The sequence below is a fragment of the Bombus impatiens genome, unplaced genomic scaffold, assembly GCF_000188095.3.
Source record: "Bombus impatiens unplaced genomic scaffold, BIMP_2.2 scf_0044, whole genome shotgun sequence".
Taxonomy (NCBI): Eukaryota; Metazoa; Arthropoda; class Insecta; order Hymenoptera; family Apidae; genus Bombus; species Bombus impatiens.
This window is the reverse complement of record NT_176463.1, coordinates 1594096-1621908: the sequence shown is the minus strand read 5'-3', so window position 1 is coordinate 1621908 and position 27813 is coordinate 1594096. Positions and strand designations below refer to the sequence as shown.

Genomic DNA, 27813 nt, shown 5'->3' with positions numbered 1-27813 from the left:
TATCTAGTTAGTCACCGCAGTAAATTATAACGACAGCTTTTATGCGTTTTTCATTCGTCAATTTCAATATTGAGAATCGACGGGACTATCGTTTCTTTGAATTACAACTGTTTTTATGCAATTTTTTTCATAATTAATAGGCATAACACGATATTGCAAGGAACCGTCAATAAACGACAGATTCGATTTTTTCTTCGCGTTTATAACGAAATTTATGTACGCCAGACCAATGACGGATCGAAGATAAAATAGAGAAAGGTACGTGACGACCATCGTCGATAGGAAATAATACTTCTAAAATATGACCTGGATTGCTTTTATTCCTCTCTTATTCTGTTTGTTTAGGTAATAATCCTTTGGTTGGTAGCATACTTTTACTGTAAATGTTGGTAGTTTACTGTATAGGCTAAATATAATATCAATATCGAACGTAGGTCACAGAAAGCAATATAAAAATTATTTGAGAAATCTAGATACTTCTTTGGAACAAAAATCATTTTTGAATAATTTTCACTGCTTGTAGAAAACGTTTTATCGGACATGTAGGATTTTTATAAGTTAAGCTTTCAAACAAGGTAACAATTCCTATAAATTTTAATAATTTCTCAATGGTTTTTCAAGTTCACTTCATTTTTCGTAAATGTCAAAATATTTATTACAGGAAATACATAAGTGCATTTAGTGTTCCTAATTTTATGAGGTCTATTTCTTTATGAACGATCAGTTTTGTATTATTTGAATTATCGGCTACAAAATTCATCGGATACTTCATGTAGTTCACATGTTATGCTGTTAATTAAACAGATTACTTCGCGGCGTGTACCAGGGAGATATGAATTTTGAAACCGTCTGCTTTTGATACATGTACATTCGTCCGAGGCAAAGGCTTAACTTAATCTTCTCGACTTTGACGTAATTAGTATCGTGCGCTAAAATTTGGCGGAGCATATTTATGAATCTGTACATTTCTTCTCTTGAACTTACCTCATTTTTCAACTTTCGATTGACTGTTTAATGTTCCCGGATTCCGACGATCTCCTGTACAACTTGTATTGATGTCTTTGATATAAGTATTCGTTTAAATCACGGTTTTATCTTGCCGCCATTTTATTCGTTTCGACAAACGAGTAACATATATTTCAGATACGGTGATCCGTGAGTATTGATCGCTATAGGGAATTTTCTTTATTCAACGTTTTATTTAAAAATAGGAAAGGGACGAACCAATGATTTTCTTCTACTCTGGCTTGCAGTTTTTTATAAATTACTATTCACCGACAATATCAAAGATTTTCAACTGGAGTCATAATTTTTGTTAACAGTAAAAATGCAATTTTGTGAAGCGAAGCACATAATCTATACAGTGTATTCTGATAGTGACAAAATTAATAAAATTATTCTGTCGAGGGAATCACTTTTCAAGCATTTTAAAAACAATTACAAATTATATTTACAAAGCTTTGATATTTAAACGTATCAAGAACGAACGAAAGAGTTTCTTCGGGATTTGGCTATAGAGTCTTCACCAATTCCATACAAACCCTGATAATTCCACTAGAGAAGGCGTCTATCTTATTAGAATTCCTTCGTCGAGCGTCTGTCACAAGACTCTCTAATCTTTTGACTTGGAGGTTCTTCATTTTGTAGAATTTTAATTTCCTGGGATCCAAAGTATTTATATTCTCCAGACTTGGTGGTACAGCTATTTTTTGGTGGTGTAAAATCGTACTTTTTCCTAAACATTGCGACATATTGTGACGTGTACACTTAAGCGCGTTTAAGACGAACTACGTTTTATGGCTAGTCATGTGTGTTACAACCACGATGAACGAGTAATTGTTTTAACGCTCGAAACGCAATACGATTTTTCCGTGCTCATAAAAGTGTTTTGTCCTTTTTTTCTTTTACAATGAAAACCTTTGTTTATTTCCTTCGTTTGCTATTACTTGTTCAGTCATTTTTGATGGAATCCTTTTTTTTCTTTTGATGATAGTAGTAAATAATTCTTTTGCGATGAGAAAGAGAATGGCAAATGTGCGACGCTCGCTCATAAATCTCTTTAAAGACCGCATGCAAGAGGAGCAATGGATATGGTAATAATAGATTATAAACAACGGAGTGGAGCTATTTCAGAATTGTCACAGTGAATTTCGAATTTTATCTTGAGGTTCTGTTATACTGCATACGACAGGCTTTCGTTGAATGCGAAGCTTTATGCGTTTTGACGGATCAGCTTCCGATATCCCGTGATTTTCGTTCAAAACGAGCCGGTGCTTTGCTTAATAATTCGCCGTGGAGCTGTTAAAAATCGTTCGAGAACGATAAATTCAATCTGATATTTCTGGCGATTCGACCTTAATAATAATTTGACGATTGAAGAGAACCCGTTAAATTGGTTAAATTTATCAATAATTAACGCTACGGAGTGTTTTCGGCAGTTAATGAATAACTGAAGCGATAATTAATTTCGTTCGATCCTTAAAAAGAATAATAGAATTGTAATTTTTATGGCACTATTTCGTTTCATTCAATTTCGGGAAATTGGTACTTTAAAGTTTGTTCGTAATGGAATAGTCTTTCATTTTTCATTTTCTATTTTCGTGGACTCTTTAACTCGATGATAAATCCTACCAACATTATCTTAATTTATTCTCTGTTTGTTATTGTAATCCAAATATTTGACAAAAAATATCTTACGTTTGTTATATATTTTATATACACCATTTAACCCTTTCATTTCAAAGTTATTTAGCAAATGTAAACGTTTGTCTGTAATTTTTCTATCTAGCGCATTATCTATTATTTTCTAATGATATTTTACCCAATGTAGAAAGAATTCAAAATAGGAATGAATATTTCGTTCGATGAATTTTAAAAACAAATTACAATTGTAACAAGTACAATTATCAATACAATTATACCGAAGGGGTCAAATGAATTTTTAAACGCTTGGTTTTCTGATCAGCTTAAATTATTAGTTCACTTTACTATTTCTTATTAATTCATTTACTAGTTCTTATTTCTCTATATTCATTCTATAAAATCTGACATCACGTGTTCTCTAACATATACCTGATATCTAGAGCCTCTTTTACTTTCTATCTTCTACCAACGATTAATCCGCCTCTTTTATTAATCTTATTTAATCTAAATTAATGCTTATTGAAAAACATGCTCATGCAACCTCTGTCATCACCTTCTGTTATCATATAATCATGCATCAAGGCATGCCTTTTATAAGTGAGAATTCATAGATACGCTAAGAACAATCTGATATTCAACACTCGACTCGATCGTCGAGACCCCGCTATTACTTACGACGCATAACACATCTTAAACATTGTGCACTCAACTGTCGTCCAATGCAGCTTGCATCATATTTCATCCCACGAACAAACAGTTTCAAGTGTGTTGTGCAATTGTGGAGAAACGTTTTGTGCGACATACGTCTGTGCGTTTATATATAGATCATATAAAATTTTTCTCCGTGATGAATCAGCGGCCAACCGTGAAACCTAATCTCGTGTTTGTAGAATACCTTCTTTTCGTATTGGAAAGTACTAGGTTCAATAACGGGACGAATAAATTTTTGCTCGAACGATATTAAAACTTACGGTGTATTTTTTCGGTTCACTTATGGTGCTCCCGATATATATGAGTACTATAATTTAATCCGCTGTGATAATAAAAGTATAGTTACTGCAGTGATTAAACGGTGGCCAAGTAATAATTATAAATATAGAATATTAAATTTTTCTAAATAAAATTTAGAATATAGTAAGAAAGCTTTATTACGATAATTGTAATAAAATTTGGTAAAATTTTTCAGAAATTTGATAATGCTGAAATGTTCTAGAAGATTCACGATTTTGAAAAAGAATTTGTTATGTAAAAATACTTTCGATTAACTATTTGAAGGAAATTTGCGAGCATACAATAATTATCACGAGCAATCTCACGAAAGATCTGTCGGAAGTTGTAACTAGTTGTCACGTTCCGGTATGTCTGGGCATCGCCAATGTTTCGTTCTGGAAGTTCCAATTATGGCGTTTAAGCGTCGAAGCTTAAATCTAAAAAGCCAAGAAGCCATTTATCATTGCAGTAGAATATCAAAATTAATTTTCTTAAATACACAAAGGATGATGTTCTCTCAAATGAATTTCCAAGATAAGATTTCAAATTCTCTTGGCTAATTTATCTTTGAATTACCTGCAGCGATTATTTCTCATTTCATATTAATGTTTTTGCTACGCAAGCTTGAACATAAAATATTTCTCGATTGCAATACGATGAAAACTGATGATATCAGCAGTCCGTGCGGAAAAGCGAAAATCATCATGGTAAAACTTGTATTTCTAACTGGTATATCGCACTATAGTATACATTTATTGCCGGCTATTCATCGGCGCGTGAATGAAGATTAAGCTTTTCGAGTACGCTTGTTTAAGTTGCTCGTCTTGGTGGATACACGCCACCACGAACAACCACTACGGAAGAATATTCACCGAGACTTTCAGAGAGTTGCGTGAAGGAATATTCGAGCTGGAAACGCGAAAAATATCAGCTCGTGAGAAATCTGATGTGAGGTAGCTTGAAAATTTTTCGAGAGCATTTTCGTTCAAAGGAAACACTGTGTTTAAAATTTCCACTGCTATATCAAACCTTCTATATTTACCTGTCGTTCGCAATTTCTTTTTCTATTAGTAAAGTGATTTAAACGAACTTAAAAAAAAAAGAATAGATCGAAATCTTTTTTGTGTGATATCGAAAAAAAATTCGGAGAATTTCGTGATATATGAAATATCTCGATAGAAACCACGATAAATGAATGAAAAATAAAATATGAAGAGTTAAAATTTTCTGACCTTTCTTTAAACCACCTTTCCTTGCGTAAGTTGAAAGATATCAGATGGTTAGGCCAGAGTGATTTGTCATTCAGCGTATTCGCAAAGGGGCAAAGATACTCGGCGTGTTTACGGCCGTATATATGCGCATACATTTGGCGCAAGACTTTAACCGGGACTCTTGATCATGAGGATGAAAATGAAAATGATAATTTGTCGTATACGAATCAGCAAGTCAAATAGCAGCAAGTTAGGCGGGTTCGCGCCTTCGGCCGCGTCTCGCTGCGCTCGAGAAAGAATGATGATTTTCTTTCGTGGAACAAGCGATAATTGAAATTATGCATGCGTTTCTGAAACACATTTCTTTGTCTCGCCTTTTCCTACGTATCAATTTCATTCTCGTTTCGAATACTTCGAGACTTCGTCCAAACTGTTGTCGAATTGATGAAAATAAGAATGAATATGATTTATAACTATTTAAAGAGGAAGGAATTTTTATATCATTTTTAGAATCGTTCCATTCGTCACCTTCGTTACGATAGTAAGTAATAAGAAAAAATTAAGAGGAGCTAGAGAACACTTTTAACTTCAGAAAATTCTTTTAGGAATACCTTTTCCATTTGGAAAGGTGCAAACGAGTGCAGCTTGGAAACAGCGAGAGGAAGAAGGTGGATCGCAAACCCCATTGGCAAAAAGAATCATTCATTTCCCGAGTTATAAAGTTTAAGGTTTCAAGGCTTAATTAAAGTCTACAGGGCAACTTTCGACGAAAATCTCTTCGAAAAGAAATATTCTCTTCGCCGACTCTTTCGTACAGTAAGAAATTCGTTCAACAAGTGGAATCGTAAAACTGTCAAATATATTTCCACGAATTTTACTTGTGAAATTACCGCTTTTGTTTGTGCAAGATAATTAAGAGAATATATCGATTTATAAGAAGCTCTAACTTGGATATTAACTGTCATCTGGTTATTAATTTGGATGTTGTTATTAACTGCAAAAGTTTTTAACCTAACATTTATGCTTTAACGCGATCAAATATATATCTCATCGTAAACGACAAGTATACGAAAGATTATTATTTATCGGCGAAAAATGTAACTAATTCCGAATACTTGGAGTGCTGCAGAGAATAATAAATTAATGGCTGTTTGTTTCGTCGATAATCAATTTCGTTCGTTATACATTTGTGCAAAATATATTTCAAGTATGTATTTAGTTATTGAAATGGAAGATATCGAATAAAATATATCACCGGAATGACATTATCGAAAGCATGGAAGAAAAAGATTGGCTGAAACACGAATACAATTATTTGACTTTCAACAAACACGAATGTGCATATATATATCGTATGGAAGGTACATTGTTTTGATTTCTCTAGAGTATTGTTTTTTCCGACGGAAATAGGTAGATTGCAGCAGCCGGGAAAACATCAATGTTATTAGTTTTCTGTATAGTTTAACAATTACATAAAAATTTGATATAATAAATAACTTCTATTAGCAATTTATTCATTTATCATAAATAGTATTGCAATTATCGGAAATAATATTTTTGCTTTATTTATTCAACTGCATAAATATTTGAGTTCTCCACATCGCTAACTAGAGCGGTATTAATCCGTTTTTGTTAAACGCTGTATATTTATTGTTTATCATGTTCATATTCGTACCGAATATTTGTTATTTTTGTTATGTTAACAACATTTGATCTAAATGCAGATCTATGTCTTGTCATCAATGTCTGTCTCTTGCTCTATATCTTTTATGTTCCTTTCCCAAAAAAAATTTGCAGACTCAGTCTTCTAATTACTTTTTAAATTTTACTTTGCTGTGATGCATTCGTCGTATCTTTTTGTATATTGTGAGCTCGAAAAAGAATTAGATTGGCAGTTTGACTTTACAATTACTAATTTTCTGCTTATTCTTCATCTAATTTACCAATAGCTATAGTTTCGATTCCGCATAATCTACTTTCCAAGCTACTGCTATTTTTCAGATGCCTTAGACTGTCCGAACGGCAATGCCATTTTTTAAATATCTAAATATTGCTCCGAGTGTTAATTTAAAAAAATAAACTTATATTAATGCAAGAACTAAAAAATGGATCTGTCTATGGATGAGTCTAAGAATAAGCACATGCTACCTTGGTATCGATACGTAGCAGCGATTAGAAGGCCAGTTCACATCGATTGTTCATGATAATTCATGAGTGAAACAAATATGAAATAACACGAGGATCTACACAGAGTGTTTCAAAATGATGGAGCGAAGGATTTGAAAATTTAGAAATAAACGTAAAATGAGAAGGAAACCGGAATTGATAGACATGAAATGCTTAGAAATATCAAGGAACATACATATTGTATTGACTGACTATTTCGTTTTAGAGAATTAGCCCTGAAGCACCTGAGGTAAGCTGTTAGAAGGCAGGAGATGATGTTCTGCCAATTACTCAAAAAATGACTCTCGACCGAGCAACTCCTACAAACTTTATTTATTATATAAACCTATATCCATAAACTTTATTATAGTATGAAATGTACTTATAGTATAATATAATATAATATTATAATATCTGTAATCAGCGGTATATTTATCGCATATGAAACACTCTGTAAAACGTAAAGTGAGGAAACACGGTCGAAGGAAACCGGCCGAACACTCTAACTACGCCTGAAACAGTCTGGTGTCACAGTTGTCATCGTGTACAGATACACAGTGAAAGAGAGACAATATGTACGAACTTTTCGCAAGCTATCGTCTGCTATTCTGCAAGCTATTCTTTCTCTCGTTCTTTCTTCCTATCGTTCTGTAATCGCGGATTCTTTTTACGTCTGTTTTCTTTCTTTTCGTTCCGTTTCGTTTCTTTCTACTCTTTTCGTGTGTTTACTTTTTTCTCGCGTGTCTCGTTACCAAGAGGAACCACCTTCCGGTCGACAAGGTCCGGCGTAGAGAAGCCGTAAGGAATGAGAATGACGGAGGAAGGAAGGAACGCCGCGGAAGAAGAAAAAAGTATGCTCGAAAAGTTTAAGTCACGCGGGCTGGCACGTTTCAGTTCATGTGCAGCGGTTCTATATCGGCTGATGGGTGAAAATGGATGTCGTACAGAGAGATGCTTTAGTGATGGTGGCGGCTGCTGCGGTGGTTTTCTTTTTCATAGCTGGCAGTGGTGCAGTTAAATGCAGTGCTGTGAGGTGCAGGCACACGCGCATATAAGTAGTGCAGTAGTAATAGTAGTAGTGATGGTAGTAGTAGTAGTAGGTAGTAGTAGTAGTAGTAGTAGTAGTAGTAGTAGTAGATAAGGTAGTCCATTACAGGCGGACACAGGTTAATGGTAAAATAGTTACCCGGGCCTTGGCGCCGCCAGAGTGATCTCCGCTCGCGGAGGAGGAAGGACTCACCCGGTATCCACCGAGGTTGCTCACCACGCAGGTGAAGGTTGCGTCTCGACCCTGCGAGATCGTTAAGTTCTCCAACGGGTATGTGAAGTCTGGCTCGAGCCCCGTCACTGTAACAATCAATCGGCCATTTTTTTCATCGAATAATTGGTCATTTTTTCAAATGCGTGCACACTTATCTTTTTTTATCAGTCAGATGACAGATTTAAATATCTATTAAGCCGTATTTCTTTAGATTTAGATCATTGTTTATACCTATTTCATTGTTATTATTTATAGTTTACTCCATATTCAAATTTTACAATGTAACCACAGGGAAATGTATGAAAATTATTTTTAATATTCAGCGACAAAAATTTCGTCGACGTTAACGATATCCAAGCATAAAATGTAGTGAAAAGAGAAATGTGTCAAAAAATGTGAGAAAAAAGAGTAGTGAAGCCCTGATATATGTCGAAAGTTTCCAAAATAGCATGTATGGATAAAATAAAATACCAATATGTAAAACGGGCAAATTTTGCATTGTGAAACGGATTGACCTTTTGTTCGAATTACTAAAAAAAGCTTGTTTTCAAGTTGAAGCGCATACGTCCATACTCGGGATTAATGTCTTAAATTGATTCTGTGTCGATATCACCGCTCAATTGAATATTACCATGTGAGGTACATACGTTTGTTCATATGTGTTTTAAAATTATTTCACAATGTTAGTTTCCAGAAATGTATAGTTTCGCAAACTACATATTAAATTATTTTATATTTTTCTTCGTTCATTATAAATAAGAAAAATTTTCCGTAAAGGGACGGCAGCGGTAGCATATTCTTATAGATTAAAATGATTAGATAATAATTAATGATAGAAAAAAATGACGGTGAACATAAACCGAGGCTTGAAGAAGAGTCTAATTTCTAGAGACATCAGGTTTCTTAAGGGAATGTTATCTGCGAAGCAAGCAACGTCGAAAAGTTTTACTGGCGCACACTTTGGATGCTTTATCTTCGCTGGTATGAAGCAGCGCGGAAAATTCTGCTCCTCGAGATTTTCATTTTATCTTCTTCTTTTAAAGAGAATTCTACTATCTCTAAGGAAATGCCTTTTTTTAAGCAAATAGCCCCGATTTGGCAATGATTTCAGCGCGAATTTTTCACAGAACAAGGTGTTACGTTCGTAACTAGGAAATATGTTGATACGCGATATGTTAAAATGCGAATTTGTATACAGAGTCAAGGTGCATGGATCATGTTATTAAAGCAAAAATGTCCTTATAATTTACAATACTCGATACAAATGGAAAAATTACCTTTCGATCAATTACTAGCAATTTCTCGTAATCGTAGAACCTTCCAAAACTGTTCAAAATCGTAGGTATGCGTAGCATGTGTAATTGAAATTCACGAACTGTTACTTTGGGTTACGAGAAACGAGGAACTGAAAATTTAAAGGATGTAAGGGATTAAAAGGTAAATTCATAGGAGAAAACGACCAGTGTATAAAAAGTGCTAGAGATAATATTACTCCAACTCGTAGAGAAGAGAGATAATCGCTCGCATAACTAATGTTTAGGGTTATAGATTAATCTTTATTCTTCCCTCTTTTTTTCTTTCTCTATACGGGTATGAATAATACATTATTAAAATCTCGGTATGGTTAAGGTATTATATTCTTCCAAAATTTCTAGAGAAGAGGATAGGTAAAAGCAAGAAATATTTTCGCGAAACTTTTTCGATAAAGAGAGATGCTTTTTAAAACAGACGAAGAACAAAGAAAATTATACATGATATAAATTCATGAACATATCTTAAATAGCAAACACATTTAAAAATGTTTGAAATTATGTTTTTGAAAAATATAGAAATTGAAAAAAAAAAAGAAATATATTACATAGACAATTTCTAAAAGTTCATATACATTTTTCCTGTAACAGATGCTACTCATATCGTAATATTTGATTATCACGTTATTATTTGATATTGATATTGTTATTCGATGAAAAGTTAGTAAATGCAGGTGATCGACGGTAATAGAGGAAAATTGTACTGGAAATTTAAATGAATGCATATTTTCAGATGAAATTAAATTACTACATTTTCCAATGAATATATGTATATATTATTATATAAATAAATATAAATATATAATTATATATATTAATTATATCATATATATTTACACAGGGTATATTTACCCTGTAATAAGAATTTTTCGTTTGAGGCTTTGTTTTCGAGAAAATCGACTTTGAATTTTCGCTCGGTACGCGTGCACTTTATCACGTCTCGTTATAACTGATCTCACTGTAGATCGTTGTCTCGATGGAAAAATTAAACAAAAAGAAAAAATAAAAAAATAAAATTTTTATTCTGTATTTTCGGCTTCCTTTTTCGCGTAGAATCATCCCCTTTCCGCTTGTACCGCCAGTTACCAACCATCCTGTATATTGCAAATCTAAAATAATTTCAAATATACGTTCATCTTCCTACACTCTTATCTTGAATTTGTCAGGTGGTAGCGTCAAGCTCTTTGATTCGTTATCCACAAAGTATTTCCTTCGATTATAAAATAAATATATGCGCATATTCAAGTGGAAATCTCGTGGAATTGACTATTTTATGTCGCGCACGATAAAATATTACGTTTTGTATAAAATGCAGAATCGAATTAACTGTATTTCATGTAAACGAATTTTGCACGAAAATGAACCGGTAAATCGCAAAACGAAATACCGAATACTGCCAAATTTTTTAATTAGAATTTACATCAATTTCTTCAACACCTCTTTTTCCTTTAAATATCCCATGGTATCTGACAAAGCATTAAAGTATCGTGGATAATATAAAAGTATAACAATTTTCAAGCTAACAGTATCAAAGCATAAGAAAAAAGCGATGTATCATGAATACACCAAATTGTGTTCATTCTATGCCATTTTACCGTGTCTTACGGTATTACTTCAATTTCTAACCATCTTAAAGATATAGGTTGTCCCAGTTATGTGGAAAGCCCTGTAGAGGAGCGCATTGAGAAGTTCCCGTAAATCGTATTACAATGAAAAATTAGAGGGAAGCTTCAGCGGTATCTCTAACGCAGCTGGAACGACAGTTATGCAATCGAACATATATCACCGGTGAGCCATCGCGAAATAAAGGTGCGCTCAATAAAACGCCGGCGTCGCTTCGGAAAGAAACTGATTCACCGTATAACCTTTTTTGCCATTTTTCAAGAAAAACGCATACGTGCGGATTTCGAATTTACCTCGCGACGAGTGGTTCGCCGCGATACCTTCTAACAAGGAATAGAAAACCGTCATGACGATGGTTTCGATAGTTAGGTATGACTTTTTGTCGCTCAGATTTTCCACAAATACGAATGTATACTGGTTCACGAAAGTATTCGAACACATACTATAGAAAACTTTTATATTCATATTAATGTGCCGTATGAAATATTTTACAATTTTATTAATATGGTTATGAGACTCGATTATCATGATATTAGTAAAGTTTAAAATCTATCTGAAAATGTATATTCCTGCATTAAATTGAACGCCAAATACATACTTTTAAACATTTGCATTCAATTATAGATTAATATTTTTCACTCATTAGGAAGAGTTTGTGGATCCTGTTGGGATAGGCTTTTCATGACATTGTTTGGTGACACATTTTTTTTAATTGACCGGAAGATAAGAGAAAAATAAATTGGAAAGATTTTTTGAAATATCAAATGTCATTTACGTGAATGCAGGTCAGCAGTTTATGACAGTTTGTATGGAAGTACGCAACCATTAAAAACTCTTTCAACCTCAAAAATCATTTCCAATATTTGTTCGCTGACTAAAATTCGGTTACATGTGCACGCACGATAAAGAGAAACAATGCCTGTTTTAAATAAACTGCAAAAATCTTATCTATGCTATCGCATAACGTATATGTATTGTAAACTGTGAATGCACAAAGTGAGCAAAGCTAGCAAATGGAATTTTAAGCAGAAAGCGACGAATTACTTCTTTCAAATGCGCGCCATAAAGAAGAAAAATGTCTTGGAAAAAAAATAAAGGCAGGAACATTTGTTTATTATTTTCTGTATAACACAGATGATTCGATCTTTCATTATATATTGTATATACAGCTACAATTCTGACAAATTAATTTTAGTCTTTTAACAAGGAAACCATATTTGGATTTTATATTAATTTCATATATCACGCGAATCGGGAATATTTTTTGCTTTCCTTAATTAGTCTTTCAAAATCAAGTACATAAAGTTTTAGATCATAAACATAAGAAGAAGGATTTACACGGCGTCTCATATCCATAAACGCAAATATTAACATTACCATTGCCTAAACACGATCATGCAGTACAGCATCTTAAATCAGCAATTACGCGCTAAACCCTGATCGTTCGCTCACTTCCGTCTCTCATTACCGATTTCCTCGTCTTGTTATTTTCTTGCTAACTAGAACCAGTTCCGTTCAATATTCGCCTCAAATTTATGCTCTCCCATAAACGTGTAAATTTCCTAGTGCACGAAACATCGTTTAAGCTTTAAACGAATGAAACGAGGGAGCAAACTTCGTGATTAATCAATTTATTCCAACAACCTCCTCACACGAATTACTCGATTCGTGGAAAAGAAATGGTACTCGTTTGGTTAGGCAAACACATGGTTGGTGAGGCGTGAGATACGTTTTTTAAGCGAAGCACGTGTTGCATAGACGATGTTTCTTGTCAAAAATTTTTAATGAAAATTTCAATGCATCCGGAAAGTTTTTGATTGGCCTGTACGATTTCGTGCGGTAGGTGACCGCGTCCTGTGTTAAGCGTTTTTGGTTACAAATTCGTGTACACAGCACGCGCGAACGATTGAAAGTTGAGAACTCGAGGGAGTTTTCTCGGTCGATCAAAGACGACAGGAGAAACGAGCTAAAAATTTATTTCATCGAGATCCAAGAGCGTGTCGTGTGTTCCCTGGCTAAAAACGGTGGAGGTTCATGCGATGATCGCGAAATATTAATATTTAGAATTCGTCCGTTTTGTTCTAGGGATCGTCCAAAATAATTTACGTATTCTTTCTCTGGTCTCCGGCGCAGTTTCGCGAAAGCTCCATACAGCTATGCGATATTGGCATCTAAAATATTTCCGTGAACTGTTAATATTGCAACGAGACAACTCAAGGAGGAAAGTTGTTCCTCGCCGGCGACGAAAATATATAATGCACGTTTCGAATCGATGATCGGAGAGACTGGTCGACGACTAGCATTGCGGACCTACTTCCATCAGAAATTTTAAAGCGCGAATATAATGTTTATAATGTTTAGAAAGAGAGAACATAATGTTTATAATGTTTAGAAATTGATTTTTCTTTAACACTAGAACTACCGATAGTTAACACGAAGCTATTTCTACCAAAACCAATTGAAATGACTGGTCTTTAAAACATACGCAATAATAGAATATTTTTATATTTATTGATTTATTACTTTCTTGCAGAAGGAATTCCATGTTATGTAGTACATTTTTGGTATTATTAATCCATCTGGGACCATGATTCCTAAATGAGGATTAACACATTTATAAAATTGTAGAACCAGTCATTTTGACTGGTGTGGTATTTCTAGTGTTGGCATTTAGTGATCTAGCGATCGATCCGGAATTTTCCTGATAACTGATATCATCATATTGAATAATACGCAGTGAAAATTTTAAAAACGTGTGGGTAGTTGTATAAAGCGAGGAAGCTGGTTAATTGGGTTTCGATAAACAGATTGCAAGACCCTTCTATATTTTGACAAGTACCAGCCATTTTGACTGGTATTGGTATAAGTAGCATTCATACAAAATTATTTTGAGTTTGAATACATAAAAAAATAAAATAAAATTCATTATATTATTCTTTTAGTTATCGTTGCGAAAGTCATTACATTATTGCGGAAAAAATATAACATGAAATAGGAATTTTAAAACTAGTCAATTTAACTGGTGTGGTAGTTCCAGTGTTAAACATGACAGGGTTTATATTATGAGGTCTACGGTAGATTAGCAAATTAACAATAAGAATAGCAATTAGCTTTCAATGAAATTTCTATCTGTTTTAAGAGCAGTTTTTCTAATATAATCTTCATATTGGTTCTTCCCACAAACATAATTTAAAAAATGTTCAAAATATCAAAAATATCAACGGCATCCCTGTATTCCTATTAACCCTTTCACCGCTAATACTAAACACCTCTAAACAACGTATCACCCACTCAGTTCAATAATCGTCCCCGAATTGCAGAAAATCGTCGAATAAATTCCGGTGGTGAGATACGTGGAAAAGAACAATGTTAGCACGCTGATCGATAAAAGGAACAGAAGGGATATCAAATCGCGACTCGCATCGGTTATCAAGGATATCACGCGGTCGGTAATGATGAGCGTTATGTTGTGCGACAAGAGGATAGCAATGTCGTTGTACGAGAGGAGGCAACAGAGCCGACTGAATTTTACGAGGATATTTACATGAGCGCAATATTTTATAGAGCACTTAATGCTGGGTCACGTTCTGTCCCTCAGTGGCGAGGCGGCCATCTATGAATCAAAGTACGCTTTAAAGATTTCTTTCTCATACCGCTCTGTGCCATGGATAAGGAACTCGCTCAGGCTCGTACCTTGCCTAGAATATCTTACACGGTATCTCTTCGTTGCTTTCTTATTGTTCCCTTTCTTTCTTTCTCTCTCTCTCTTTTGCTTTCTTCCAATTTTCCATCTTTTCCATCTTTTCCATCTTGCAAGAGAAACCTGGTTTCGTTGCTCTCGTCTCTTCTTTCAACGAGAGATGCTTGTCTGTCTGTTAGTAATGCGCACGCTGGAGAAGAGTGGAACCTTCGTCGAAGAAAACGGAATGCCACTTGAAATTGGAAACGCGGAGAAACGCTAGAGTTGTTACGTTGTCGCGTACGATTTTGCTCACATTGATCCCCCAACAAGTTGTACACACATTGAAGGTTAGAATGACGAGCGACGCCGAGACCTCGCGATAATTTTTATTAGAGGTTGTACATACATGGGTAAGTGTACATACGTGGTCGAGCATTTTTCGATAGGATCAGGTAAAGTATATTGTATAAGCGTAGTAAATAATTTGTCACGTAATTCTTCGCATTCGGTTCTAAACGATTTTTAAACGAATTACGAGCTATGAAATATTTGTACGGTGTGTAAACTAAAACGTTTGTTTAATTTCTTAGAGTGAAAAATCAAGACGAGTTGATTCAGTGAATAAGACGGTAGTTAATCGTAAAACTTAAACAATAGGATGAACGTGAGTAATATGAAAAGATTTATAATAAAACAGACGACGATAGGATTACGGTAATTAGCACTTACAATTACATAAGCTTAAGCGAGACGTGGATCATTAATTCTAATTGCCAGTATTTTCTCACGGACATTCTCTTACTTTCGCTTCTTAACGCATTGTGGCAGCCGGCTTGGCAATTTCGTCTGTCTGGTGTTTCTATTATTTAAATAATTTAAAGAATACGTATATTTACCTTTTGAGTGATTACGTTAAACTGATCTACATTAATAAACGACAATTAAATACTCTTCTCTAGTCATTATAAAAAATCAGAAACAATGCAGCAATTAAAATACATCATATTCTTCAAGTTATCTAGAATCAAAGGATGGAATTAAATTCAAATGGCACGGTAACATCCGATAACATCTGGATTAAATAGCAGTGCAATGCCAATTAAAAATTTGCATCTAGATAAATTATGTGCGTCATAAAGCAACGCATTAAAAAATCGAACTAATTCGCTGGGAACCTATTGATAGAGAGGGAGAAAATCTGGCGGAATCCCCGATTGCGCCGGTGTAAATATCAGCGAAAGGGTGGTACGCGTGTGTACGCTAAAACGGCGCGCTTTAATTTCACGCGGCGGAACCTCGGCGGCGAATGCAATTACTCTTGCAATCAATTTAGATAACTCCCAGTAGAACCGGCACGTAATTGTTAACGCGATTATCCGGCTCAGCCGGCAAGTTGTGTAAGCTGGAACAACGGTCAAGAAGAAACGCGACGCGTCGCGAAAGGCGCCCCTTTTCACAAGAAAATCCGCCTTCGTTTGTAACGCCGAGGAAAGCGAGCAACTTCGTCACGTTCAAGAAAAATGCTATTGGAACAGAGGAAATAAATTTTTTCACACGAGATTGGATATTTTTCTTTAAATTTTTTAGCTGCGCGATACGAAAATATCTTTTATTTGGAGTGCTTTTTCGAATTTTTTAACTGGTATTCCTGTGCAAAAAAGCAGAGGATCCTTTTTTCAGCGGATGTTATAACGTATTTAAACGCATGTTGTATGGATTGATGTTGAATACCGAAAAGCTGATCAAATACCAAGGCTGTGTTGGAATGGTACGTGAATTTACTGTTTAGGTTAGCAAATGCTCGTAGTGACGTGTATCAGCAGCGATACATTGCCTAAAACTGGGAATCGTGAATCTTGATGCTCCTACAATTATCTCTGGAGTAATAGTAGCACGAGCTTTAATTATTCGATTCATCATGGTTCCTGCAGTGGTAGATTGCTGTCGATAAACGTTCAACGTACTTATCAGCATATTATAGAGATACATATAGAAGGAGTAATTAGAATTTGTGCTATTATTGCTTTATGAATATACATAACATGAAAAATGGAGGTGTACAATATTTATCGAGTGTGATTCTAGACATCGAGACAATGAGAAAAGTTCTCCTTTTTCGCTTGGAACTTTACGTGCATGTGTTCGATTAATATCTGCTTTTGATACGCTTCTTCGAAGTTTTCCAGTCACGCTAACAGAGACATTATTAATTCGGTAGAATGGGAATCACAGTACCGTGTAACTGTTTTCTTGATTAATGAATCTTTTTCCAGTGGTTCAGCCGAGGTTTTGACCGGTGGTACACGTAGATTTCGTGCCAAAGAAGCCATCCACTCCTACTGTTCTGTTTCCCTTGATTTTGATAAATTCGAAGACGATGCGACGCCACGTAGAATAGATTGCAGTTCCGTGGACGAGTGCTGTCGGAGCGTTTGTTTCGCGGCTATTTATCGTGTTCTCGCTTTTAGAGGATTTGTCCCGCATAGGATAATCATTGTTAACCGTGTGATACGTACGAAATGTAAGTGGCAGCTTGAAAAGGATCAGGATTTGCATTGTATCTAGCGAGAGATTTATTGCGTACGATTATAGTATCCGAAATTGTTAATGGATTGGTGCCCGTTAATCTTAATATTACAAATGAAAGTCATTAGGGTTTAACAAAATACCTATTATTATTTTTACTTATATATTCGGACGTGCTATTATTGGATATTACAAAGGTGTTTGTGAAACCGCCACTTTCCTTAGTCTCCAATGTTCGTGTGACACGCGACACGATGCAGTTTTTGTTTTTCCACCGGTGCATTTCCACGCGTATCCGAAAATTTACAAGGGTAATACCACGGTGCACGGAACGATTCATCCAACTTTGCGACCCGTGATTTAATCCCTCGAAACTTGTACGGGGTATGAGTAACACGAAGAATATGAGATTATCGGTGTACGTTTGAATATATTCGGAATTATTTACCAGTTCATTCGTTCGTTTATATACGCCGCTCATTAATACACATAGTTAGGGAAACAAATAAAGATTGGAGAAGAGAATGAAATTATTGAATTGAAAAGGAAGGTAGCGAAACTTAAAAAAACTTCGATGTTAATCTACTTTTTTATGAATAGCTGCGACTAGTCGTTGAATAGCTTCTATAATTTGGTTACTCGAAGTAGTTTATGTTGGTTTCTAGAGTATTCAATTTCTCGAAATTAAAATAATATTCTAGTGTATATAAATGGCACACATGGAGTTAAACATTTTAGGTTCAATATTTTTGCCTCAGTCTTCGTCGTTATATCGAGCAACTAAGTTTTTCTATCGTTAATAGCTACATTTAATATCATAACGTTGGTCTTATAAATTCTTTCCAACTTTATTAAATATATAACTTTTCCAACAACCTAATAGAATTAAAAATTTCTTTTTTCTCTTCGTTTACTACTTCCCGAAAGAAGCTAGTAAAATATCCGAATATAATATCGAATAAAACGATATTCGCGTATTTGGCCATTTTGATTAATTAATGGACGACTAACGAATACAACGGACATTTCCGAGATAATACACATTTTATGCCGATGAGATATTAATTCTGAAATTAATAATGGCCACTTGTATTAAGTGCGATTCGTGACAATTAATATGTCTTTAAATAATGAATACAGGTAAGACAGTATCGCGAGTACTACAAATTGCAATTAAAATTAATTTGGATGAACGTTGATCCGGCCAACGAACGCAACATTATGTATTTGGTTTAACCAGCTGACAATGATTTTAATGAGTTTTTCACGTGACACTCAAGGATGCTCTCTTGCCGATTTTAATATCCGTCATAGACACGCACGCGTTTATGAGTGTCGTTCTCCCTATCGTTTGTCATGCAAAATTATTAAATGAGCAAATCCTCGTTCATTTCGAGATGGATGCGTATTTAAATGTAAATATACTACGTTAAAAATCATTCTACGCGCACGTGGAATTTAGCAACGTCGTATATTACATTTACTCGATGTAATATAATACATATTAATAAAATAATTCTACTTTGAAAGTACCGCGTTTTGTTATCCCTGAAAAATTATTATTGCAAAGCATTTTAAAGTACACGATTTTATGCATCTCGTGAAAGTTTAAATCTGACTGAGCAATCCTGATAAATATTAAATATTATTCTAAATATTGTATGTGACCAATACAGTGAATCTTCGTTTATATAACCTCTGTTTATATGAATGAAATTTTAGTAGTGTCTGATTGGCCGAAATTTAGTTAGAGTTGCTATTATCTGAATTATAGCCGAGCGTCAATCCACTTATATGAACGTCTAACAATAACATATACAGTGGCTCACGAAAGTATTCGAACGCCGTAACACCGTTGATAGTTTTTCATCTCCCTCTGCACCGAATGTAAATAATTCCCAATCTATAAATTTCTTGCAAGCTTAGAAACAAGTATGTACTTTGTAACGGGAAAACTTTCTTTTATTTTATGGTCCAAGATATCTCGAGACACGAACTTGAGAGCAACTCGAGCAGTAACGAATATAATATAAAGAAGGAACGAATAAAAGTTGGCCGAGAACCAGTAAGATACATGTACATATGTATCGTGACAAGTGAAAAACTTGAAAATCCATTATTCATCGACTGTTCGAGTTAAGAAAATGTCGGTAATGGCCCTGCAAGTGAGTCGCTACTTCGATAGAGTAGCTGTTTCACTTATGTATACGATGGATATCGATGGTACCTATGGCCGATGCAACTCGCAGAAATCGTATCAACTTTTATATTGTCATTTGTGTCGAGAAATGTTTCCCAGATACGATGCAGCATATTACGGCTCCTGAACGAGTCTGCGAATCTAAGGACATTTGGAGCAAAGTTGTACGACGATTCATCGTCTGAATGCGACAGCTTTATTATCCTCATCCTCCGTTATCATCCTCAATTTTTAAATTCTATTGTAATTTATTTTAAGTTGAAAATGTGAGTGTTTTCCATTACGCGATCAAAACCGAATATGGGCCAAATATTGTTTCACATTAAAGGTGGAAAAATATTAGCGAATTTATTTAAATCGTGCAAACATTTTTTACAGATTCTACAAACTTAGAAGATCAACAATCAAAGCAATTGTTTTTAAGAAACCGAATCCAAAGGTGTAACACTTAATACGAAGATAAATCTGCAAATCGTGGGTTGGATCATCGTATTGTGACATAGATGAAAATTACACCACACTGAGCGCAGTATCTGTTTCGACTGGTATCTATCCTCCTCTTTGCGGCAACGTAAACTTTCATACCGCAACAATGGCACTGAATCATTATAGACCAACGAAAATTGTATATAAAGTGGCTCACGAAAGTATTCGAACGCCGTAACACCGTTGATAGTTTTTCATCTCCCTCTGCACCGAATGTAAACATCATTGCTAAATGAAAATATTGGTACGTTCACTTGACGTTAGGATATCGTTTCAGTAACAGTAACGTAAAAGTGTGCACAATAGTATTTAAAATGATTACCAAAAAGTCTGAAACAAAAAAGTGTGAAAGAGAAATAACATTCCGATTACACGAGGACGGCAAATCATATAACGAGATTGCCGGAATAGTGGACAGAAGTCCACAATACGTTATATTATAAAAAAGTCAAAGAATAAGGGAATACTTGCAAACAAAGCTCGATCAGGTCGACCAAAGAAATTGACTGGAAAAGAGGAGAAAGTTATCATTCGCGAATTAAAAAGGATCCTACTACATCCGCTCTCCAACTCGCAAGTATGATAGGTGATATGTTTCATAAAGAAGTTCACCCGAAATTATGTCGAAAATCTTACGAAACAATAATTTTCATGGCAGAGTACTGTGAAAGAAGCCATATATTAACGCGGTAAATCATAAAAAAGGATTGACTTTTGCAAAAACCTATATTAATAAATATAATTCTTTTTGGGACAATATCATCTTTTCGGACGAGTCAGAGTTTATCATTTTTGGCTCAGATGGTCAAAATTATGTGTAGAGAAAACCAAATACGGAATTAGAAATTCGACATTTATATCAAACAGTGAAAAACGGAGGTGGATCGGTCATAGTGTGGGGGTGCATGGCTGCCAGTGGCACCGAAAATTTGATATTTATTGATGGAATACTTGATAAATGTAAATATGTAAATATTTAAAAAAATAACCTTAAAGAAAGTGCCCGTAAATTAGGATTATTGGAAGATTTCCACTTCCAACAAGATAATGATCCTAAGCATACTGCTAGAATTGTGAAAGAATGGATCGTATATAAGACACCACACATGTTAATTACTTCACCGCAATGTCCAGACATAAATCCGATTGAAAATTTATGGGCTGAAATGGGAAAAAGATTAAATAAATTTCAGATAATCTAAAAGCAAGTATTGAAAGATAAAATTATAGAAATATGGAACTCCGTTGAGTGTAGTTTTACAAAAACATTGGTTTACAGTATGGAACGCTGATTGAGACACACTATTACTGCTAAAGATGATCCAACAAAATATTAATATTAAATAATTTAATTATATATGTAGCTCAAATACTTTTGCGAGTCACTTACAATGCGTATTTCTAATAAATGTATCATGACTCCTACCTACGTTTTTGAATCCTTTTCAAATTTTACTGGCATGATCTTAAGACTTCCATCTTCCTAGTGACATCTGCTTATCTAAGCAAATTACTTTAATGTACATTCTTTCGGGCATTCAAGTTTGCATATGTAAGCGTTCGAATAATTTCGTGAGCCACTGTAAACGTGTGGCATAAAGAGGCACGTGTGTAACGTACTCTCATGCTTCGCAATCGATATAAGTTTGCAACGATATTACATACACATGTACGTATTTCAGAGCAAACATTTCGTAGAACCCTCTTATTTATGCGGACGCGAATCCTTATTAATTGAATGAAAAATTATAAATAGTAAGGAGAGCTAACTGGACTCCTATTATATGTATAAATAACCTCGTTATACGAACTAGCTTGTCTCCGAAAGGTTCATTCTAAACGAAGTTCAGCTTTACCATAAATAAATATACATAATAGAGATAAATATAAATAGAAATCGTTTTAAGTTTACCGAATGCATAATGATATGACAGCAAACTTGTTTTTTGGTTATGATCTTTGTAAATATTATATTTGATGTTGCAATAATTTTAATTATGTGGATTATAACGATCAAAACATTTCTAAAACAGAATTATAACTTTAAGCATTTAGCTCGAAGAGAAATTGTAACGATGTATGGAGTTGAGTCCTTTCTATGTATTTTCACTGTAATAAATATTATAGAGCTGTCAACGGGGAGAAACTTTTTGCTCATACGTGAAATAAAACGCGGCTGGTTCAAAAATATCTGTTCGGCGCTGCAATTTGTTTTTCGTCGAATTTCCATTGTCAAGATTGATTCCCCGATGGACCATGTCCGTCGAGTGAACGTTCTCCAGAGGGTAAACGGACATTCCAGTAATTTCAATGACCATCCGTCGTATTCAAACACTAATTTGAGCCGTACGAAGAATTCCACCCTCCCTCGGGCGCATCTCGCCGTTTTTCTTCATTTTCCAGAGAATGGACCAACGTTTGTGATTTAAAGTCTTTGTATTGCTTGTTATTTACACGAAAGTAATTTCAGTTGATGCAGATAATATTAACAATTACATATCTTCAAGAAACTGAGAATCTCTTGCTTTATCATTTTTCTGCCGTATTTATCTTCAAAAGATACATTTATTATCGCATTATATATATATTAATTAAGGCAGGAGTACGTAATTATCCTGTTCAGTATACAATTAAGTTCTTATACTGAAAAAGATGGATTCTGCAGTACTGAATAACCTACAATCAAATTTTAATTTGCGGATAGTAATTTTCTTAAGAAATGGAAATATCAATTTTCTATGGAAATATCAAAACAATATATTTTATAATAAATTCTACGATATATTCTAAACTCTTAGTACTATAGATAAGAATGTAAAGAACAGTCCATAATTCAATTTCACCGTGCTCGATTTCACCGGAAACAAATGTTGGCCCTTCGAGCGGAAGCGGGCAACGGTAGGGCGAACCAAAATTGAACCGAACGAAATATTAGTGGGAATCTATCAGGATTCATTAAGCGGCCGCGAAACATTACCAAATGGTCAACAGAACAGAGAACGGGCAGCAATTCACTTCCACCGGCCAAATTCATGGTTATTTTAGCAAATACTTCTTGCCTCTTCCTGTCCTTTTCTCTCTCCCTTTTTCTCTCTGTACCACTGTATTCGCTTGAAATCGCATTAAGAAACGGAAACGATGAATGGAGGATGTTTCGCGACAACGCGAAATACATTGAATAAATATTACCCGTGCACAAGTGTCGTTGGAAAATATTTTGAAACGGCCGAAGCGGAAGAAAAGCAAACGGGACATCGTTCCCGCCGATTGCTAAAATTGATTCCTCGCACTTTCATACCGGAGCAAATAGCCGGTCCGACGTTTACTGAGAAAATACGAAGGTCAATACTTTTCGGACTGCAATGGATGGAGCGGCTTCTGTGTATCATTTCGTCGTATAATCGCATCACGAGTTATCGCATCACCAACTTATTAGCCACGATCGTCCGCGGTTACTTTCTGCTCCTATTTCTTTGGTGCAACACTATGGTTTTGGAGCAAAATATCGTGAGATAAATGTTACTATCACTGGTCCAATAAAGAATATTTGGAGAAAATAGCGTAACTTCGGCCGAGCTTTACGCTTTCAATTCCTAATCACGTACAATTTTTTTCAGAAACGGTGCTAACTACGTTCGAACACATCCACGCTTAATTTCGTTCAACAGTGCTTTCAATACCGGCACAAAAACCATAACGAGCCTGTTCACAGTTTCGACACATCCGCAATTACGTGGCCGTTAGTAATGTTGGCAGACGCGTTCTTTTCCACGGAACTTCTTTATTTCTGAAACTTTTCGCACCCGGAGTCTCTGAACTAGCCTGAGGAAAGTCAGAAAGTTCGTGAAAGTCAGTATAACGAGTGATCTTCTATTTCTCTACGTCAGCTAGTATTAAGAAACACGTGTTCTATAAGAATTCGTGTACGTACAATATTTAAACAAATTGAACATTTATACTCGTTTCTGTAATTGCTCTATAATATATATTTGTTTATTAAGAAACCTTTTAGGTTTTATTTTAGTTATAAGTTATAAATTATGAAGTTTATTGAATTACTATTATCCTTTTACTTTGAGAATCTAGCTTCGTGTCTTTGATTGATTAGCACGTGTCTTCAATAAAAATTGATGGTGTTTGCAATATATATTATTACAAGTATATTAAGAAATGACCACCTTAAGAAACTTTCAATTTAAAAAGAAAACAGTTTTCCTTTAAACTAAACTAAATTCAAGCTGCTGCCTCATACACTGGTGATTGAATTATAATATAATATTGAAAGGCAAACATTTAATTTCATCACCTACATTTTAGTAAGAATTTCATGAATTATAATATACAGGTATACAATAAAAAACAAGCTATCAAAACCAACCCCTTCTTCAATGGTACGCCAAAACATTTCTGAACCTGGACAAGATCCGAGAGCAGAAACTGGGAAAGTTGATGAAACTCGTGATAACGAGTGATTCCCTCCGTCTCTTTCTTGCCAAGGAACATCAAGGAGCACGTGCTCAGCAAGAATCGTCAGTTATTTTAACCCTGGCTCGTGGCCGATAATTGTCGCTGCGAGCTACCGTAGGTGGAGCGTGGAAATGTGGGGACGTTTATGACCATCCGTGGATAGTCGTATAATCGACAATAGAGAGAGAGAGAAAGAGAGAGAGAGAACTAGATATGTGAAACAGGAGAAGCCCAGAGTAAGAACGTGGAGAAAAGGAAGTGGGAAAAATGGGTAGAAAAAGAGAAAGTCATTCAAGACGAGAAATCGAGGAAAGGGCAGAGGCGAGAAAGTAAGGAAAAGCTAAGGAAAGGGGAGGAAAAACGAGAAGACGAACGAGAAGGACGCGTAAGAAAAGCAGAGATGGAGAGAAGGAGAAGATGGAAGGAGGTGTGCTGGGTCAAGGGTCGAGTCGTGTCCCCGGGTATAAGGAGTCGCAAGCGAATAACGTGCTATCCCACGTCTCCCACGGGGATCTGACCACCGTGGCCATCGTTGGCAGGAGAGTATTGCTGTCGATCAGCTCTGACCCTTCTTCAAACGTTTTCTCGGCTGACCCCTTCTTACACGTCTACTTTTCTCCCGCGAGTACTACTAGACCCGATGTCGTTGAAACAAACTCACCAACGAAAGTTGACCGGCCGATCCACCAGCCGGGAAGGGGCCAAACTGGATCGTGTTATTTTACCGATGTTCGCGCACTTAACACTCGCGCCGTTGACTTGGACTTTCAGGGAATGGGAACTCATCCCTTTCTTTTTTTCGTCTGTGACGGGACCGTGGTTTCGATGGGTTTGATTTTCCCGAACCTCTGAACCTTAATGATCGAGCATTTGCGATTACTTGCGATATTAACGATAAAAGTTTGTCAATTAAAATTTTCGGTCAAAATTGGAAACATTATTGTAGGTATTATATGGTTTTTGTTGAACTATGGTTTTAATAGATGCGTATTTTATCGAATTGACGTTCTAATGAATGGAATATCTCAAGATCGAGATTCATACACTTGTAACATATCTGATTGCTTTGAAGTATTTGTCAGAACCCGGAACACGCATTCATCGTAACCATAGCCATATGCAATAAATGAACTATGTACGTTAGAAAATTTGACGTGTTATGAAACAAACCAGGAAATTTGACGCATATTTAGACTGCAAAAAAAAAAAAATGAATTGCACTGCAATCGGATTGTTTGTTGAACACACGATTTATCCAGGTTTCCCGCAACTTCGTTACCACAAACAAGAAAAATAATCTGAAATCCGATGGTATGAAAATGCGACGCGACTCAGTCAAAATCTAGAAATTCCAGTTTTAATGAACATGATAATAATTCTTGCGCATGTCTGGGTCGGCCAGGAAGACAGAGAGGAAGTGTGCACCCGGCCCGAGTACCGAAGAAAGGAAAGCAGAGAAAGCGTCACGTATTTCAATTTAAAAATGCAATTATCTCGAAACGGTTGCCGTGATTGCCTTTTTGCTTATCAAGGTGGCGGGTATAAAAAGAAGAAAAAAGAAAAAAAGAATCAGGAACTCCCATGGAGAGAATGAACTAAGGAAAGAATGGTACTGGCTATGAATTTCGAATGTAAATAGAATCGTAACATTACGAACGACGTACTGAGAAACTTTTAAATGAAGTCAATGAATAAGCGATTGGATGAACCATATTACTTTACGTGCGATGCTTCTAATGAAATAGAGAAAATTTTTTTACTTAACTAGTAGAATGTGCTGTCATCATATGACTGCAACAAATTTTATTATAAAAATGAAACGCACAACTTGATAAAAAAGGACTTCATAGGAAGATAAGAATATGTACGAATCCTTTCCGTAGCTATTGTACAAAGCCATGAGATTGAACAGAGAGATTGTGTTAGCGATAATGAAATAAATTTTATTTTAGAATGTCACTCCAGCCTAATTTCCTTCTTAATAATAATTATCATTGTGGAATAATCCAAAATAATCGAGATCAGTTTCGAACTCCATCAACGTTCGCCTATTCGTTTCATTTGCATGATGGCTTCTCAAACACAGTTTCCGTGTGGGCATGCATACCAGACGTTGATCGCGCGATGATCAAGAACGAGCGAGGCGTAACAATTCGAGCTCGCGCTGACGAGGTATTTTCAATTCCAATGGCAGCGTTACGCGACCGCCTGTACGCAACAAAGGTTCAGAAACAGTTTATTGGTTGTTTCGTCTTTCTTGTCAGTCGAGATACCACATGACAGATCCGGCCAGCCAATCCGTTTCACAACGTATCGTGCTCTGTGTGCTCGCTACAAAAGCTCGCAATCCACCCTACGCAACCTCCGTTCCGATGGTTCAACCAGTCTCTGTTTCTCTCCCTTTTTTTCTTCTCTTTCTCTCTCACTGATTCGCCCTTGTCAATTTTTCCTCCTTTCATTTCCATATTCTTCTGTTTTCCTCGTTCTCCGTTTTTTCCCATTCGTTGTTTTAACAAGCGTATTTTTACATCGCGTCACATCAAAAAGCGTTTCATGCATATAAGCACGTGTAATTGAACATAGAAACATTGAAGGGATTTAAATTTCAATCTTTTCCCGGTAAACCCGACAGCTTTTCTCCTTTTTGCTTTTTACTGTTACGTTGGCTGCGCGGGAATAACTCTGGTTAACCGCGTGTAACGCATTCGACGATTATTTGCGTTAAAAATTGTACCTACAGGAAGAAAAAGCCAAGATAAATGAAATATTTGAAACATTCGCTGCGGTTATGCGTTCGATAGACGCACGTGATACATGTTTCGCTTTTTTCCTCTTCTGGTTCTTCTATCTTCTGACAGGAATAAACCTTTTACGTCTTTTTCTTTTATTTGAATTGCTTCGTTTAAAATTGGTAAGATGTCTTTTTCTTTCACATACACATATGTACATTTTATTGCCTTTATCTATATGTAATTCCAAACCTAAATAAAAATACAAAATAAATTAGGAGCTCGAAAAGTGGGCTGCCATAAAGGAAGAAAGATGTAAGCCATTACATTTTCCTTGTGTATTTTTCAAACAAAAATCATCTACATCGTAACATTAGACTTTCTGAAATTTAACGTTTCAAAATAAATCGATTTATAGAAAAAATATAGATAGTTGGTCGATTAACTCTCTCATCATAAATTACTTGTAATCAGTCCGTTTTATGAAAAGATGCTTGGAATAGAATTCGTTTGATATCA

The 27813-nt window shown here is 35.3% G+C and overlaps 1 protein-coding gene across 3 annotated transcripts in view; it reads right to left on the bottom strand.

Annotated features, from left to right (window-relative positions):
* The window catches only part of LOC100742126 (lachesin-like), a 184238-nt gene that overhangs the window by 38180 nt on the left and 118245 nt on the right, over positions 1 to 27813 (bottom strand). For 2 of the 3 annotated variants that reach the window (XM_012390798.3, XM_024370563.2), the window contains one exon: positions 8197 to 8357. In XM_012390798.3, coding sequence (XP_012246221.1) covers positions 8197 to 8357 — 161 coding nt within the window. The remainder of the gene's footprint in view (positions 1 to 8196; positions 8358 to 27813) is intronic. The other variant, XM_012390803.3, reaches the window with a different exon arrangement.